At 32.2% G+C, this 20,236-nt stretch overlaps 1 protein-coding gene across 1 annotated transcript; it reads left to right on the forward strand.

Moving 5' to 3' along the window:
- The first annotated feature begins 14,890 nt into the window (after positions 1 to 14,890).
- Positions 14,891 to 18,639, forward strand: LOC125063498 (vesicular integral-membrane protein VIP36). Its single transcript, XM_047669975.1, has 6 exons — positions 14,891 to 15,089; positions 15,165 to 15,280; positions 15,740 to 15,937; positions 16,194 to 16,356; positions 16,930 to 17,096; positions 18,290 to 18,639. Exons 1-6 carry the CDS (start codon positions 14,963 to 14,965, stop codon positions 18,500 to 18,502), a joined length of 984 nt encoding a protein of 327 aa, XP_047525931.1. The 5' UTR covers positions 14,891 to 14,962; the 3' UTR covers positions 18,503 to 18,639.
- Positions 18,640 to 20,236: the final 1,597 nt, after the last annotated feature.

Below are 20,236 nucleotides of genomic sequence, written 5' to 3' on the forward strand. Positions count from 1 at the left end.
ACCGACGCGCGTGTCTGACCCTACCCCATTACCTTACAAATTAGTCAACCAATCTGCTTAATTGATATGAGCCTCACCAGGAAGTGAATCTATGATCTGCCTAACCGTCTGCCGCTTCAACAGCGTCCAAATATAAACCTTAAGCAATAACCATACAGCTTACATTTCCCTGAAAATTACGTGTGTGTTATGACGCTTCTAATTCGTTCAGTTAAATTGCTCTAAGCTCAATGATCTCACTTCCGTGGTTCATTTCTGGGAGACGTATTTTAATAGAAATAAGGTTGAATTTGGAATGATAGTTTCGAGTTGTCATATATCGTTTCGGTATAGAGGTGTTTAGCATTGCAAAGTTCGACGTCCGTCCTAGCCCCCTCTAAGGCACCTGCCAATCGAGTATTCTCCTTTTGGTAATTATAATTATGTGGAAAAACAATAATTATTTTATATAAGATATATGGAAATTGTATTAATAGGGTAAAAATTACACTATATCATGGAAAGATTTTTGAAATGTTTTATACTAACTTGATTCGAAAGTCAATGTAAACAGAAAAAAACATTATAATAGATTCTGTCGCAAGGTTCAACGAGTATTTATAATCTCTGACTGTGCAATCATAGATAGTTAATAAAATAAAAATAAAAAATTCAAGTCTGTGGATATAGAAATCAGTATAATCATTTTCATTCACCAAATGTCAAACGTATTAGGTAACCATAAAAAGGCGAGCACGCGGCGGGAAAGTAATGCTCTGTGCGTTTTGTTCTAGACACAAATTACTGATGCTATCCTCGTAGCCGCCAAAAACCGGGGTCTTTGAACTCTACGCTCTTATTCAGGATAAATTTGATGATTTTTTTATACACAATATTCAATATATACAATAATCTAATATTATTATAGGTATAATATAGGTATATTGAATATTTTCTGAAAGTTGACAAATTATTTTCAATTTGAAAAACCATGTGTACTTTTTTTGTATTTTAAAATAACATCCACGTTCTGCAACTGCAACTATCATAATTTTATAAATGAAAATAATAATCTATAATATACCCATATAAAAATTAGTATTCTTCTTAAATGTCTAGCTTATTTAATTATTTATTTTTAAAAACCCTTTCTTTGGGTAAAAATATGTATATAAAAAAATTTAACTTAAAATTTTAAAATATTACGATTTGAAAAAGTCTTTAGAATCTTTTGCCGGAATAAGACGTCTTTACGAATCTTGTTGAATCTAATAAAACGAGCATTTTATTGCCTTTACTTCAAGTTAAGCAATTAAATTACTTTATTAGGTGCACATTCATTTCAGGCGAAAATGATATTTTCCAACTTTCCCTACTCGATATTAGATGGCGTTAGTCAGGATGTACGTAAGGATTTCCAAATGAAACCAAACCTTATCCAATAGAATATTACTAGTAAATATCAATTTATATTTTACATGTTTCAAACTAATTAATATTAAAATTCTTAATAATTTTTAAAATATTCCAAATATTAGCAAATCTGATTATTTTGTCATTTTGATATATACCACAACATCTTATTACAATTATTGGAATATTCGTAAAGTTAGCTAGCAAAATGCAGTTTTAACACTTTTCTGTATAAAATTCTCTGCTCTAAGTATGTTGGCGTATCAAAATCGTAGTACAATACTTAAATAACCCAGTAATGGTAATTTAAAAATATTAATTACAATTATAATCGCAGTGCTTGGCACAAAATTATTATATAAGTAATATTAATACAAATTGTTTTTTTTAGTATGTATAGTAGTTATATAGCAAATTGTTTTAGGTAAATTTCCATAATTTGACTTAAGTTCTCCACGTCGAGATTTAATAGTTATTGGAATAGAGGCAAGTTCCTGCGTTCGCTTCGCAGAAAAATTATAATTGAATTGGTAGAAGCAATTTTTTATTTAGAAGAAACTTCTATTCTAAATAAACTTTTAAGCAAAACACTATCTATGCATTATAAGTATGACATTAGCCAGTTCTTATATAAAATATACTAGAAATATCTCTAGAAATTTATCTCATGCTAAAAAATCAAATCTAAAAAATAAATGTCGTAGTTTATTCATATTAAAAATACAGTACAGTAAAATCGGTTATATTTTATCATATTCTGAGAAGTGACGCGTCCTCAGTCACGTAGGTGCCTTAAGCCTGTTGAACAAATGAAGATCAAACAACTTTTCAAACATTGACATCGAAATTTTCTTTTACTTTAATTTGTTAGGTAAATTTAAATGATTTAATCATACACAATATACGATGCAAAAAGAGTATTGTTTTATTCATAACTTTCAATATCGCTATTAAGATTAAAGATTAATTAAGAGTTAAGGCTAGACGTGTGTGTCTGCGGCTGTGTGCGTTACGAGCATCAGAGTTTACTGGGCCACAAGTTGAATGAACCTAGGAAGCATCTCAGCACACCCACACAGCCGCACGCCTCACCACGGCACACACACAAGCACCACCGTGAGAATACTTGATAACTCACTTGCATTAGTGGGCTTCATAGCCACTTCCGAGTTCAGAATAGATACAAGACAAGCCCACTGTTTGTATAAATTACTGGTACTTAAAATTATGAGCAATTTGTAAAATGCAATCTGTAAAAGTTTATCTTTGTACAGATATACAGCAGTGTGCTGTACTGATAAGATTCGACGTATGTGTGACTTCTTAATTTCATGTTGTCTTGGTATGGTAAACCTCGCTCTCGCATACATTTGACTTTGTTTTTTATGTTTCCAAATAAACAAACCGGCCGGACGGGCCATTTCGTAAAAATGTCACTGCATTTCCGCGTCGAGAAAAGTAAAAAGTTCGTTCGCGCCTAAACTTACATCAGGTGCATACAAATTCGTGTTTTATCAAGAATTCTGAACACTCAGAGTTAAGACATTAGATAAGTTTGTTTTTCGGTGTAATATTATATTCATAATTGTCGGCACCAGATAAGCATGCATTCAAAATGTATATAATCTGAAGTTTTACTGATGTCTGTTATAACAAATGAGGGAATATTATTATTAATTCAGATCTGATAGTAGACGATGCCAAGACGCGGATAATAATTTGAAAAATTTGTAACAAAATATTCAAAAACTATTCTTCCAAAATAGTGAGATAGAAAACACATATCGAATTAATAATGTTTTCTAATAGCCAAGGTCGTGAAAATAAAATAAACAGTACTTATTTGTTTCATGTTTTCTTCGTGTTTTTACTCCTAAAAACAATAAGATTTAGTTCAGCAAGGCAAACATCTATTTCAAAGTTTTACGTTTTAGAATTCACTTTCCTAAAAGCTTTTTCCACCAGTTAAAACTGAGCGTATGATTAATGGCTAAGATTTATCACATTACAAAGTATTTCCTACTGGAGGGTAAAGATATAAGACGTGTATAATAAACTATTTACTAGTCGATTCCTAGTTTCCTACTTATAAGAGGTGAACGACTCCAGATGCAAATACTAGCTCGTCTAGCAATTAATGCAATTCGATTCCAGCCCGGGAAATTGTTGGTATAGTCAGTAATATAACGTAATGATTTCAGTAAAAAAGTAATACTTCTAATAATCATAGAGCTCTGCGTCGTCAAAGAACTCGACTCGAAGAGTCGACTAGCCTTTTATCAAAGTTCTGAAACACAGAATTCTGGGACAATACTCTCTAAATGTAATAACTTAAACGTTAATTATGACTATAGTAAGTACCAAAATAGCCCCTCCAACTCTTTCTAGACTACTTAAGAACGTATTTACGTTCACACCGTTTATTTCTAGTCATTTAATTGACACACTTAAAAAGTTCATTGAAACACCTAATAGACTATCCTTTTCACAAGCAAAGTTTTACATCGTATTGTCAGGATGAAATTGAAGTGATATTTCAGTAATACATCTTACGTTGCGTAATGTTTGCCGCGCGCCTATTTGTTATGAAGAAAATCTCAATATCAGGCGAGGTGTACATTTCTCAGGGCAATTATTGGATATCTGCTTATCATAATCTTGAATTAAATAGCTTTCTAAGCCGTGTATATTTCATTAATTAATACTGTTTTGATAGATAATAAGATGGGGTATTTATGGAAAATTGGCTTCCATCATTACCCCACGTAGTAGTGAGTGGAATCAGCTCTTTGTTAGAATACCAAATTGCCAGAGTAGCCCCGTCGTTAGAAAGAAAAGTAAAATTCCTAAGTTTCGCGGTTAAACTAATTAATAATTTTAATTGAAGGCTAGAAAGTCTATAACCGTAACAACCCTATTATGGATTCTGATAATTTGATTAAAAATAAGTAGAAATGACTTCAAAAAGCAATATTTTTTGTTTGTTCAAAATAAAAGAAATATCAATTCGAAGTGTTTTCGTATATGTTTAAGCATAACTACTCTGTGTGTGGACCGTTCTAGATGATTGAGGAGTCATAGGATTCGAATTTGCATCGATTTTTATAATCCATAGTGAGATTAAAACTGATACCTATTATTCCCCATTAATATCAATATGTCAGCTTGAGGATAGGGCTGATTTATTTATTTATTTCGTACCCCTATAGCTGACATATATTATATTTAATAAAAGACAATTATACTAAATATATAGCCAAGATGGAATACATAAAAACAAAAAGGTTGAATTATTACAGAAGTAAACAAACTATGTATTCAAAAAATAAAAATGATTCAATGCAATTAAATTAAATAAGTCATATCTAATTTGGTTGTGTTGTGTGATAGTGTAAAAGTGAGGGTACATATGTACGTGTGAGGGTGTGTATGTGGGGTTTGCTGAAGATACAGGTGATTTTTCGCATGGATATTCTTAATACATAAAATAGAAAGACACGTTAGATTCAGACATAGAGGAAATACTTTAAAGTGCGCCTGTGGCGTAGGACGTCCAGACTTAATGACTGTAATCAACGACGACTTAAGTACTTCGTTTAATTAGTGATCATTTAATTTCCGCAAGTACCAAGACTGTAAAATTGCAAGGATATGATTTTATTAGACAATTAGTATCTTTGAACGAGCTTCAACTGTCTGTGAAGGTTATATAACTTTAAAATCTTAAGTGAGAAAAATATAGCTCTAAATTCGAATGCACACATTTTTATATAAAGGGCAAACGAGCAGAAGGCTTATATGATGTTACCGCCGACCATGGACACTCTCAACGACAGAGGGCTCGCGAGTGCATTGCCGGCCTTTTGCCGGCCTTTTAAGAATTGGTACGCCTATTTCTTGAAGAAGCCTAAGTTAAATTGGTTCGGAAATACTCCAGTGGGCAGCTGGTTCCAGATAGTGTTGGTGGGCAACAAAAACTGTCTTAGAAAACGCTCAGTTGAGGAACGACGGACGTCGAGGTGATACGGGTGGAATTTCGTTTTCTGCCTTGACATTCGATGATGAAACTCAGCTGCAGGTTATCCGAACTCATCACTGAATACTCTCCATGGTAAATGCAGAGAGAACCCACATGTCTACGCAACGCCAAGGGATCATGACGCTCTGAAAGTGACAGGTCGTCCACGAGGAGCGGGGGAGCTCCTGCCCATAATGCTTAATTTTCATTTGTTAAAACACCACCAATATTTCCATATGATATCCTACTTTGATATAAACCCAGAACGAGATCAATACAAAGTTATCTTCCCACGCTGCAAAACATGTTATTCTATAAAAGTGGACATAAAACATTAATAAGAATAAATTAACAAATACGTTATATACGTATAGGAAGTGAGTGAGAATAGTTACAGCTTTTTATTAAGAAAAAAGTTTCGATATATCTTTTATAATTTGAGCAAATATTTTAAACAGTTTTTTTATAGCACACAGGGCAACCAGGCAGGAGGCTGATGATACCGCCGCCCATGGACACACTGCTAGAAGCCTCGCGTTGCTGGCGTTTTGAGAATAGTTACGCTTTTTTATTGAAGAACCCTAAGATCGCTTATACATAGTTATCATTAAGTCGGCTTAATATGATATATTGTCATTATTAGTAAGTATAATTGTATGTAAATAAATTATGTTTTAAAGTTCACTATAAAAATCCACTGAAAGAAAAGCCTTTTTGATGATGACGACTTTTACCACAATAATATGATATTGATAGAGCAGTGTTGGCCTAGTAGCTTCAGCGTGCGACTCTCATCCTTGAGGTCGTAGGTTCGATCCTCAGCACCAATGGACTTTCTATGTGCTCATTTAACATTCGCTCGAACGGTGAAGGAAAACAGAGGAAACCGGCTTGCCTTAAACCTAAAAAGTCGACGGCGTCAGGCACAGGAGGCTAATCACCCACTTGCCTATTACATTAAGAGATGATCATGAAACAGATACAGAAATCTGAGGCCCAGACCTAATATGATATTGATAGAGCAGTGTTGGCCTAGTAGCTTCAGCGTGCGACTCTCATCCTTGAGGTCGTAGGTTCGATCCTCAGCACCAATGGACTTTCTATGTAAAATGTTGTAGCGCCACTGATTTATTTATTTTTAATATGATATTGACTTTACACGTATTTGATTGTGGTTATATTTTTAACAAATGATTATTGTAACTTGTGTGTTTTAAGTTGGAATGTGATACCACAGGTCATTGACCTTTTAGCCTAGTGCTAGAATTCAATGCGGAAGTATCCAATTCTTCGTCACTGATAGTACCCTGGTACTTACGATACCTATCATATTTATGTATAAATATTTATCCACTATACAAGGGGTAATGAATAGGTAGATATCGCTTACTTATTAAGAGTACTCAGAGATATTATTTTGTTTAATTAAAAATATATATTTTAAAAAGTTTTCATACATTTTCAAAAGTCAATGTAATGCACTTATGAACTTCAAAAAAGAAATAAATGCTTCTAATTTTACATTTACAGCCAGTTCTCAAATCAATGGTGTAGAACGGAAGAGAAGAACTGGCAATAAACTCTCCGCCACTCTTTTTAATCGCCAAGTTTTTTGTTTTACACAACGTTTGTAAGGAGCTGCAACCATTACACCATGTTCCACATGACATCTTAATTAATAAATAATAATAAAAGAAATTAAAAACAAAGATTTGTCCTCTATCAGCAGGAGGCATAGTGAAATAGGAGCACGCACTTACATTCTCGTGGGAGCAACACGCAAATACATAGTCGAAATAACTAACATATATAACATATTCTGACATTACTGTGTGGAAATGAAACTTCACTTGAAGACACATCGTCGGATTCAACTGTATACTTTTTGTTCTAGTATTCAATTTTTTTTAAAGAAATACATAATTCATTTAAACTGGTCCCTTTGCTGTTAAAGTGAAAATGGACACAAATATTTATGACAGCATCGTTAACCTAAATGAGTAGACATTCTTGAATGCGATTCGATCAATTTCCGCGGAATGATGGGAGTGCTGCTTTCACCTGACAGATTTGTTGCTAACAGACAATATCAGCCCTAAAGATGCAGACACGTGAAGCGATTTTGATTCGATAATTCCATAACAATTTTTTCAATATATGTACGCGATCCTTTTATTAGTTAGCTAAAAAGCTAGCTTCTTTAGGCTCATTCTATAGCCTGCAATGGCTATTAAATGTTTGTCCTTATCACTCTTCTGTGAATATAAACGAGACAAAAGATTCTAAATGAATTTTACAGAATGTTTATAATTAAGTCAGTAAGTATTCAGAGAAATTATTACCTTAAATAATTATTGTCAATAGCTTTAAATATGTATTATACAAATATAAGGTTGGGAAGTGAAAACGCTCATTTACGACAGTCCTAAGGTCAATAGTGTAGCGGTCAATGACATTTGTCAACTTTTACCGCGTCTACCTGCGTGTTCCCTTACTTTTACTTATTTCCAGTAACTTTTCTTTACTTCCGGTCATGCTCGTTGGTAATTCTCTATTTTAAATACTGTGGTATTTCATAGTGAACTGTATGTAGGGAAAAGTTATTAGATAAACAAAATACAAGCTATTTTGTTATTCTATTACGATCAAATTATTCTAAATTCAAGTAGATATTATTTAAATTTGGAATATTCTACCCAAATATCAGTCACACTAAACTGAACAATACAAAAGCTGTTGTCCGGTAGGGAATCATCCAAGCTCTACCAGTACTCGAAGCTCATAAAACCTTGCTCAAGATTCGTTCCATATCGGCTTCACTCTCGAATTGTTTCAATGAATGAAAAGGCCATGACCTAATTTCCACCTTACTTTTACCGTACGTCATAACTTTCTACGACATAGATTAATGAAAGTGACAGATAAAACCAAAAGTAATACTGAAGGCCACCGACCGGGGACTTATTCGGCTAATATATGTATACGATTGATTCTTCTTAAAAAAAAGTAAAAAAAACAGCTCCTGAAAGCGGAAGAAACGAAATCATAGAGAACGTTTTTAAAGTAAGCAATATACAGTAACAACTGATGAAAAATACTTGACATACAAATAACAAATATATTTACCAAATTCCTTATTCATAAATCTTGTATCAATTTGATTTAACCCCGCTTTAGTCCAAATCAATATATCAATCAATTTAATCTGTCTGAGATTTAGTTTTGACGTAAAAATGTCTATGGGCTGCATCTTAGTATCATGTTAACATTACCAGGTCATAAAATTAAAAAAAAAAAAAAAAAAAAATCATGTTAACATAGAAACGATTGAATCGCAACTTGTGGAGGTTTTATGACGTAAATAATGCGTTTTGAAGGTAGAAGCAGGCCAGAGAAAGCAGTGAAAGTTTGCTCTTGACATTCTCCAGGGATTTTGGTTGATTCGATTGAGGACCTTAGCACCTCGTCATACAGATGAGTGTAGGTCACTTTTTCAGGTTTTCCTGAGAACTACGAACGGGGTCATTTTTAGTAAACAACCGGTGTTTTGGTACAATTATCTATAACACTTTCGGGCGAAAGTTATTTGTATCAAAGTAGTTCAGACGATTCTCAGTGAGCGGTCATTATTTGGATGTTTTTTATACAAATTGGGGCCAAACGTCAATCACTCTACGAATAATTAATAAATGAAGATCTCATACATTTTTGTAACCTTAGTTTAGTAAATACAGATTCGCATTTTTAAAATTTATCTCACAACGCGTAGGTAATACAATTAAAATCAAACAAACAATATAAATTAGGATATAAAGATGTATTTATTTTATATATATTTGGGTGTTTATTAAAAATCTTCCTGTTTCGTGCTTTACTTTATTTTTGTTAGTAGCATGACCACAGGTATTTGTAGCGATAGCTGAAATTCGGCCGCCGATTCCTTACAACAATATTGTCTGACAGTACCCATAAAAAATAGGTACAAATATGCATTTAAAACTAACGATATTCAGAGTGGTTAACGTTTAGTTAAACCGTTTAGTAAAGAAAAATAAATAACATAATAATAGATCTAAACTATGTGCGCTGTAGCACGGTGCCGGTGACAGTTGCTTAATTTTTCTTTAAATTTTTTTAAATTAATTTAAGTTACTACTATTAATCATTTAATATCTTACGAATGTGGTGCAGCTGAAATACTAAGTCATAATTTGTAAAATCAACTTTCAAGAGTGAAATGACGACACCCGCACCATGCTACAGCGCACATACTATAATTAATTTAAAAAAGTGTTTCTGTCCTGTTTTCTAAACTCAATTATTATCTGTTATTGAATTTCAAAGATGATCTTTCGATTCTGTATACTTCTGCATGAAAGAAAATAAGAGTACCATTATATCTCATGATGTTCCTCTATGTAAGCAACTAACTATGATATTATTATTATACACTAAAAATGTAAAAATAACAACGAATAGAGAATTGTATGAGTCATAATATCCCAATGGCGGTCAGTTCAAAGACGCTGTGGTAGTGAAAGTACAGAAAGTGGTGGTAACTACCGCGTTTTCTATCAAACAAGACAATGCACTTTGTCTATGCCTCCCACAACAATGATGTCTTCTACTTATAACATGCAAATCTATATAATATGTTAAGTTAAATGAAAATGCATTAAACATGTTTAGTTCTGTTAATACATCATAATCGAACATTCAATCATTAATTTGAGAAACGCCAACAAAAACAATAGAGGAATGTGTGCAAAACTCTTTGGGTGAAATTACTGCGAAAACAAAAACAATTTTTAGATTTAGAGAGATAGCTCAGAAATCAGAAAATTACGTGTCTCTTTTACTAGTAAAATGTTTTTTGGTCTATGTGCTATACATCTATCTATTTTCAAAATAAAGAATCGTTAAAGGACATTAATTTGTCTTAAATGTGCGTACATCAATGTAATTTAATTTTTTTAGTTAGTTAGTTATAAAATTTATTTTTAAAATCTAATAAAATGGTTTCAATATCTATAAATTTTATTAAAAAATAAAGAAAATATTATAACTACAAACTTAAAATACACACAAATGAAATAAAAGCACGAAAAGTTATGTTTTCCGTAAAATAAACAAGGAAAATTATTAAAATCGAGTTCATTGGCCTTTGCTAAAAAGTACTTCCATTCATAAATATGAAAGTGCGGACGTAAACATAACATTGCCCTCTTTACTAACGTGACTAGTTAGAAACCGAGGTTTTGCTTATTAAAATATAAATAAAAGGAATTTAGACATACTTTGATTAGGTATATCCCACTCAGTGGATAAACATTTGATTAACTAACTTTTATTTATTTATTTTTTTCGTATTCCTACAGCTTACTCTATAACATACACGAAAAAACAATAATACTAAACGGATTGCCAAAGATGGAACCCATAATATATAAAAGGTTCAAACATTTACATAAGAAAAAAATCTATGTAAAATATTAAATACATAATACCTAATTTGCCTGTGCTGTGTAATGGTGTGAAAGTGAGGGTGTGTATGTGGTGTGTGCTCATGATGCAGGTGATTTAACGCTATGCATATTCTTAATACTCTTTTTAAGCATCTGTTGCAAGGATCAAGATAAATACAGGTACACTGAGACCGTAAATGAAGTGTGAAAAGTTTTAAGAAATAATAATTTTGTTTTGTTTGTTCCTGTTTAGTTTCTTTTTTTCTCTTTATAACTATATGTAATATGTATTTTTGCACTTCTTGCCTACCTTATCTAATTTAATACTTTTTTTTTTTTCTCACAGTGGTTGCCTGGAAGAGATCGCTCGAAAGCGATAAGGCCGCCAGTTGCCCTCCTTTATATTTAATTATGTTAAATTTTTATATCGTAACGCAACAAAGTTTAAAAAAAATAAATATAATATTTTTTTACTAAAACACACACGTTAAACCTAGGAAATCCTAAAAAAACTTCCGTAATTTAAAAGTACATATATATTTTGACTTTGACTTTGACAATGTACCAAATTTTTTTTACTTAAGAAAAACATTTGTCTAATCAAACGCAACTATTCGCATTCCCTCGTAGACCTACGCATAGAAATCGCATTCTGTAATAATCTGAATTTACGAGGACACTATAAAACTCATAAACAAGTTGTGCGGTGGCTCTATAAATCTATACTTTGTATCCCAGCTCAGATTATGAACAGCAGGCCCGATCAGTTCCTTATCGCTAATCGGTTTTACACTGAAATTAGCTGCGACTAATATCTATCATACACTTTATGATTGCCCGTCCATTGCCAGGGAAAAGTCTACGATTACTTCCTATATAGCCTGAAGAATTTTGACTTGACTTTAAAATGAAATTAGGGATTTGTAAAATACTCGGTGTTTAATTTTAAAAACTAGATTAAGTCAATATTATAATTAACATTTTTTTTGTTTCAACTTCAATAACAAATTCGTATGACAGTACTATGAAACAAGATAACAAAATTAACAAACCAAGTGTTATTTTCAAATGTAGAATTTTACATAATAAAATAATACTTTTATAATTTATGTCATCACATGGTTTCGTTATCCTAAGTTGATACTCACTGCGTACTTACATGGTACCTTAAGCCGAATAAATTTTTACGAAGGCTTTCTCATATTATAAACTGAGACATGTTTTTCTACTCCCAGAGGTTTTATTATCTAGGCATAATCAGAAAGAAATAAAAAACGAATAACGAAAAAATCAGCTAAAACTAATTTCGCTCGTTTTCTCCAAGATCAAGAACCAATCAAGGTGAATGGCCTTTTATATCAACAATAAATATGTCAAACCAATAAAGTTTGATGAGTTGGACACCAAATCAGTATTAATCATTTATTGACCACGGAAACGAATCGTTTTGATTCAAGTTTCAATTAATTAATTGTGAATTAGACGGGATGTCAGTACGTTGAACCCTGTTGCCATGTGCATGAAACTACAGTCTGAGCGTAACTGTTCAAAACTGAGATCAATGGCATCCGGGGTGAAAGGAAATCTGCAAATTTGGTCATCTTACCTGAAACGAAGAATAGACACGCATATGTAGTCTGTATTAAGCTATTAATCTGATTCTCATAAAGATTATTAATATAAGGATTTTCAGCCTTTATAGTAATTGCAAGTACCATTGTGTAGGACATCTTTAATTCACATTGCAGACAGACGAATGAGCTTGTTATGTATACTTTACCTTCATTAATCATTGATCTGACTTAATCATTTCATGAAATAGTTGGCAGTTTCATGAAAATGATAATATCATGATACGATAAATTTACGGTCTGGCCCCGTATTCTTATTTTTATTTCAATAAAACGACGGCAAATGATTACGATACGATTTATAGATAAATGTTATAAGTGATTGCTGTTTTTGCATAACTTAGATTTATTATTTCTTTAAGGCAAGGTGAACTTTAACAACCCGAAACAATTTGTCAGGATTCAATTAAAAAATAACAAACGTAGTATCTCCTAACTGCTTATCTATACATAGTAGAAAATATGTACATACGTTATTAGGTAATTAGGGCGAAAAGATGCTTACGGGGAACAGGCTTTGCTGTTACAGGTGCCCAGGTTGCCATTTAGCCGGGGCAGAGGGGTTTTAGTTTGGGTATAGGCATACACTTCTCGAAGCCTCAGCCCCACACTCCCTGCGCTATTGCACAATCCGCGCAGAAGTCCATAAAGAATTTCCCCCTCTGAGGTTGCTCTACTGCAAGAGGGGGGCTCTTGCAATTGAAGTCTAAAATAACAGACGCAACTACTATGGTCTATGGACCCTAAAATTTTTGTGTAATAAAGTTTATATTTATAGTAACTCCTTTGACAGTTAATATATTATTTATTGAAGTAATGCATGCTTGATTTCAGGAAAGCAAAAAAACCTTTTGTTCAGTTGGTAATATAAGTTGAAATGATTATTATACATATAATTCTTCGCCGAAAATGTGATGTTAGGAATTTCTCGATTAAACTAGGCAAAAGTACGTCCTGCGACGTCGATTATGATATCTTGATAGCTAATATCACTACTTACGCATACTATATACATAGATCGCTCTTAGATATAAATAACCAGGCGCACAACAGACACAGGTGGTTCACGCTATGTGAACCCACCAGCGCGATCTGACCGCGAAATTATTTTCAAGACTACAGCAACCTTAGACACTCACACCACTGCAACATCCCTATCTACATTCTCGTCTCACAACACTCTTGTCTTTGTAGAAGTACTCGTGAGAAACTTGGCGTTGAATTCTAGAACGACAGAAACTCACGTGCCGAGCAATGGAATATCGACTCTATAGCCCGTCTATGGCGCTTATAATTCTATATAGTATAAGAGTCTCTTCATACAAACACCGCGAAAAGGGTATATGGTAAAGTCGCTATCTCTTGGTTATATCCGCGAACGGAGGTACATTCAACTTTTAGCCCAGTAAACTCTCAAGGTTCGTTCACCCAGTGCTTGTCAACTGACGTGCTGAGAGAGACAGAGATTCAAACAGATAACCGCCTCTCGTTCTCGCGCAATGTTCGAGATTAGTTTTTATTGAATGTTTGGAAGCCAAAATAGTTACCTATGTTGACTTATAGACGCCTGGTAGTTTTGACGGTTCACGTTTGTTATACCGTCGGTTTTTAGTCGATAGATTTTTCTATCGTCGCCTTACACAATCAATTTTTAGGTATCCATAAAGGCTGCGCGTCCCTTTAAAAGTTTTATACAAAAAACATGAATTCTTAATTAGACATCAAACACACATCATTGATGCTCAGATTTTTATCATTAAATTTTTAAAAATCGAGGATATTTTTACAAACGTTATGTGATAATATGGCAGCAAGAATAACCCCCAAATTATTCACACGTATTTTAGAATCGATGCAAATTCGAAATTCAAGGTATAGTAAGATTGATAAAGATTTACCTAATTCAAATTTTGTTATTATTTCTACAAGTATAAACTTTGATGAGCAGACGTAAAAAAACAATTTTAAATAAATTTCCTCCAGCGGGATCCAATTACGGAATGATTGATGATTGACAATGATTTTTTAAAACGCAATTTTATTGCTAGTTTCTTTACATACATGATAATTTAAAAAAAAACATATATCATCCGACCAAGTAAAATCTAAAATTATTTAATTATATAAGCGCCATCTGCAAGATACATTGTGCACTGTTATTTGACGTAAGTACAGTTAACCATGGCAGTGGTAGAGATAAAGGGATTTTAACGCTTATAGAAATAATTTTAGTAGATCTTTGTAAACTAAATAAATGTCAAGCGTTGTAAGACAAAGAAATATTATGACTTTGAAGACGACATTTTGACATGACCCCATTATTTGCAAATATTTGGCATCCATTGTCAATGTTTCATGATTTGGAGGTTGTCTGTCAATTTTGACAGATTATAAACTCAGTCATTGTTTGGGTTTATGCGGGTAAGCGGCTTACAATAGTGCCGATTGTTTTTAAAATGTTTAGTAAGAAGAGTTTTAGTGGAAAAATTATTATACTCTCTCTATTCGTAGCTCCAATACTAGCAGAATGGAATACACAAGATTATATAAGGAGAGAGCATTCTCTTACAAAACCCTATCAAGGTGAGTGACCTGAGGTTACGAATAAAGATTCTTGGTGCAATTTGATGTAAAATAAATCTAATTATTCTATTATAGGAAGTGGTATGGCGTTGCCGTACTGGGACTTTTTAGGTAGCACAATTGTTACGTCTAATTATGTACGGCTTACTCCCGATTTGCAATCAAAATCAGGAGCTATATGGAATACACATGTGAGTATTAAAAACAATAAACTATAGATACTAATATATATTGATACAACCAGTAGTAATCTCAATATTTGCATTGTTATACTGTTATTTTTGTTGGATAATGGGCCTGTTATGTATTAAACATTTTGTATTAAAAACATTACATAGTAATCAAGTATGCTGTAATAGTACATGTTCTTTATTCAATGATCTACTTACAAAATCAATTATTTGGCAAAGACCAACCTTGAAGCCAAAATATAACATTGACTTTCATTGTCATTTAATTTCTAGATAATTCAATGTGATGTAGTGACCTTGATTGAATATTGTAAATAAAAACCTGTTCACTCTCGTAATTATACTATTATTGGAATAAGACCTAAGTTGTAAAATCAAGGATAAAATACGCCTTCTTTAACATTGAAATTAAAAAGTAATTGGGAATAGGAGTTTTATAAATAAAAATTTCAATTTCAGCCATGTCAGACAAGAAATTGGGACTTGCAAGTACAATTTAAAGTACATGGCAAAGGCAAAGATCTATTTGGAGATGGTTTTGTAATCTGGTATGTCAAGGACCGCATGCAAAATGGGCCTGTGTTTGGTAGCAAGGACTACTTTAGTGGTCTGGGTATTGTCTTGGATACCTACAGCAATCACAATGGTGCACACAATGTATGTTTAATGATAACTATGAACTAGATATTTGTTATATGTATAACTTTAACATCTCAGTATTGCATGGGGCACACACTTTTCTGAGTATTCACACATCTTAGAGTCTGTTTCACCAAGGAATGTTATTTATATACATTTAGTTATGATGAAGAAATAAGTGATACCTGTATCTTATATTCCATAATAAACAATTTTTTTATTTTAAAATATTATTTTGTTAGATACTGTCCTTCACACTTAAATTTTATTACAGCACCAGCACCCATACATCTCTGCAATGGTGAATAATGGGTCCTTGCACTATGACCATGACAGAGATGGAACTCATACCCAAGTGGCAGGCTGTGAAGCTAAGTTCCGTAACTACAACCATGATACATACATTTCTATTATATACAAAGATGACACACTTGTAGGTGAGACAAATACCTTATTAACAAAATCTCTTAAGTCCCTGTTTTAGGGTAAAATCTTCTTGGTCATTAAGTGGGTAACCCATATGTCTTTTTTTTAAATATAATTTTCAACATATGAGTAATTATCTAGCTGTGACAGTATTTATTAATGATCTTATCTCAACCAAAATTGCATTTAATTCATTAACATTCATTCATTTAACCTGATATTATAAATCTTAAATATTTTTCTGGCTCTGTAGAGACATTGACATGGTTAAAAAAAAGTCTAGAACAGGAAACTATCTAGCAAGTTATCTATGTTGAAAATTACATATTTTTTCTGCTTTTCTGTAAGAAGTAGTGGTTTTTATTAAGTGATCATTATAATAAAAAGAAAACAATGTAGCGACATATATAAATCAGAAACCACATGTTATTGAATTATCACAATCATTGATGTTTAAACAATATTGACATTTAGAGCAAATAAGCACATCATGAAGTGATAAATTATTCAATCAGTTAATTTATTTGAATGGATTTTGTTCTGACGTAATCTCACTATAGACAATATTTGCAAATACTTTACAGTCTCAACAGACCTAGAGGGCAAAAATGCTTGGAAGGAATGCTTCCGTGTAGAAAACATCTTGTTACCCACGGGGTACTACTTCGGTGCATCCGCCACCACCGGAGACCTGAGCGACAACCATGACATCATTGCCGTCAAGATGTATGAGCTTGACCTACTGGAGTCTGTAAGTATTTTTTAAGTATTTTTTCTAAATTCTTTCAGCAAAATAACGTAGAACCTTTTTACATACTTTTTACTACATTGAACTAAATTTTTCCTTTTGTTTGCTTAAATGTACCCAATATTATTCTTATTGGTAACATATATTTAACAATAGTATGGCCTACAATAAAAAGGACATAACAAGCATTATTTCAATACCTATTACTGACCATGAATACAATGACCATAACTAATTCATATGAATTTTTATTTGTATTAAAATGTTTATGGTTACATGATATCTATAATTGATGTACAGCAAATTTAATTTTTTTTTAAATAATATTATATTTTTGGAATATTTAAAATACCTATTTCTAGACCTTAATGGTGATTCAATAATTAGTAAAAACATTAGGTTATAAACTAAAGAAAAGTGCTACAATTCAAGGTTATCTGAATAATTTCTAGACTTTTTTGCATAGGTTACGGATAACGATTGAGGAGATATAATTATTTGAATACAGAAATTAGTATTACTATTAAAACGTGAAATAATAGTGATGCGTATAGAAGTATATTATGTAGAATACCTACATTTGCAATATGTATCATGTTATAATGGAATTAGCCAGATTACAATATAGATTATTTATTTCAGTAGGTTCTTTCTCTTAGAACAAACATTATATGTCATATTATGTTGTAACTTGTCTAAAGGAACAAAATCGTAGCCTAGCCGTGAAGCAAAAATTAAAATTCTAAATTTCCGCTTAAAATATTACTAGCTACCCACTGAAGTATTTCCGAACAAATTCGACCTTCAAAAAATAGCGTACCAATTCTCAACACACTTGCGGTCCGCAATGTCCATGGGCGTCGATATCACTTAACATGAGATGAGCCTCCTGTTACATACCATATAATATATATTTATTTGTACAACGTTCTATAATCTTACTTTAATAATTAAAGCAACTCGCGCTATATTGATTGCTTCATAAAGTTTATTAAATTTAGAATGACGCTTAACGCTTAATTTTATTATTCTACGTTAAATTTTAATATGCTTACATCATAAGTAATATATAAATTAAATTTTATATCACCTTATATAATCGTAGATATATGTATATTTTTTTAATACGCAATATTAAATATACTAAAATATAGTAATTTGTAGATGTATATAAAACTGATATTTATTTATTTTAGCAAAAGCAAAACGAGGATCGATCGAAAATAATCCCATCAGCCGCGACCTTCGATGAGCCGCGGGAGCGCCTTGAAGATGAAAAACCAGCCATGTCCGGTGTCAAAACATTCCTTTGGATGATGTTTGTGGCCATCATTATCATAGTGCTGGTTGTCTGTGGAATTATGTGGTATCAAAAGAGACAGGAAAACGCTCGAAAACGACTTTATTGATACAGTAACAAATCGCCACTTTCGTTGAGTAAGAGACAATACAATTTTATTTTTCAAAATTCTTGCTGTTCTCCTAATACTGTTTATTTGGTTCAACGTAGACTCAACGAACATAATTATACACTTTTTATAAATAATCTGTATTCAACTATTTAGTTTTTTGTATAAGAGAGCGTTTAAGTATTACGTCACGCAATTTTTGGAGATTATTGGACCCCCCCCCCCCCATTTAACGCGCCGTAACGTTTTTCTGTACCCAAGTATAGTAAACGTTTCGTGACCACCTAGTGACTCTTAATACCTAAAAGTTACCATTAAAGTGTAAAAGTACTGGAAAGTCGAAAATAATATTAAAAATAACGACGTCATTCAATCCCCGCCCCGCATCGTTGTACCAAAGGACCCCCCCCCCCCCCAAATTCGTTACGTAATATAATTGAACGCTCCCTAAACTGCCGATTGGAGTTTGTTTTCCTATATTTAATCGACCATATACATATTATGGTGGTCTTTAGACTGGAATCGGGGTAAGAGATAATTCGGTAAAAAAATTAATTCAGTGGCGAAAGGGTTTAGATTTGGGTTATAATAAATTGATAAATAAGGTTGGAAGGGTCTTTGGTCGAATTTTTCTTAAGGTCACTTTATTTCTCGTCTTTTCAAATGTAAAAATTTATTTAGTGCTATTGTTGAATCATGTGGTACGCGTTTATATACGTAGCAAGCATTACTCTTCCATCCTTATTAATCGACTACGCGGTAACTGTTCTGTAAGATCGACAGTGATATTGAATTATGACGTCTCGATAATACTTTTATATTAGTACTAGTGCTGATGTTCAACTGTTTAGACTAAAAAAAATTAAGAATGTTGTAATACATTTCTCAACCATGCCACTTTGGTGGGAGCAATGGTGGGCTGATTCGCTTGCGTATTGAATTAAGAAAAAAAAATTCCACAAGATTGTGGAATTTTCTGGTAAAGTCTAACCTGTAACCTGCCTGGAAGCCAAAATATTAAAAAAAAATAAAATTAAAGAATGGTATGGTACATCAGAACTAGCATTGGTAAAAAAATAAACTTGATTTACGAATTAAGAGGTTGGGAAGTAATTAGACTCTAAATAAGGTATTTAAAAATATATATATTATTTATTCAAGTCAATGATGTAGTAATTTATATTATAGTGTTTCATACATACAGCTTTATATAATTTAACACTGTTTTTGCTTTATAATTTTTTTTATTCAGATCCAAACATCAATCTTTGTATAAGTCTCAATATTTAAGAATGTCACATTTATTTTTTAATTCACACAAGTTTAAAAGAAACCATTCACTGTATTTTTTGTTTGTATTTAAAGCCAAATTAAGTGTTAGTTATATGTTTAGTTGTAATAGGGAACAATTTAGATGTTTAATTAAAGAAAAGAATGAATTAGTGTATGTTAAGCCTTCTAAAGCATATATCTGGTAATAAGTACAAATTCATATCTAATAATCATATACCGGCTTCAAACCGCTTGTCAAGTGTTTTTTTATTTTAGTTCACGGCTTAACATATTAAGCTAATATATAGATTTGTAATACAATTTCAATAATTACTATGCAATAATATTAATTCTAAGTTAAATATCATATCAAATGTTCTGAAAATTGAGTTATGCTACAAGCATAACTCAGTGCGATCAACTGTCACCAACCTATAGAACTCAACTTATGCTTGTGACAAT

This window comes from Pieris napi, chromosome 3 (assembly GCF_905475465.1).
Source record: "Pieris napi chromosome 3, ilPieNapi1.2, whole genome shotgun sequence".
In the NCBI taxonomy this organism is placed as follows: domain Eukaryota; kingdom Metazoa; phylum Arthropoda; class Insecta; order Lepidoptera; family Pieridae; genus Pieris; species Pieris napi.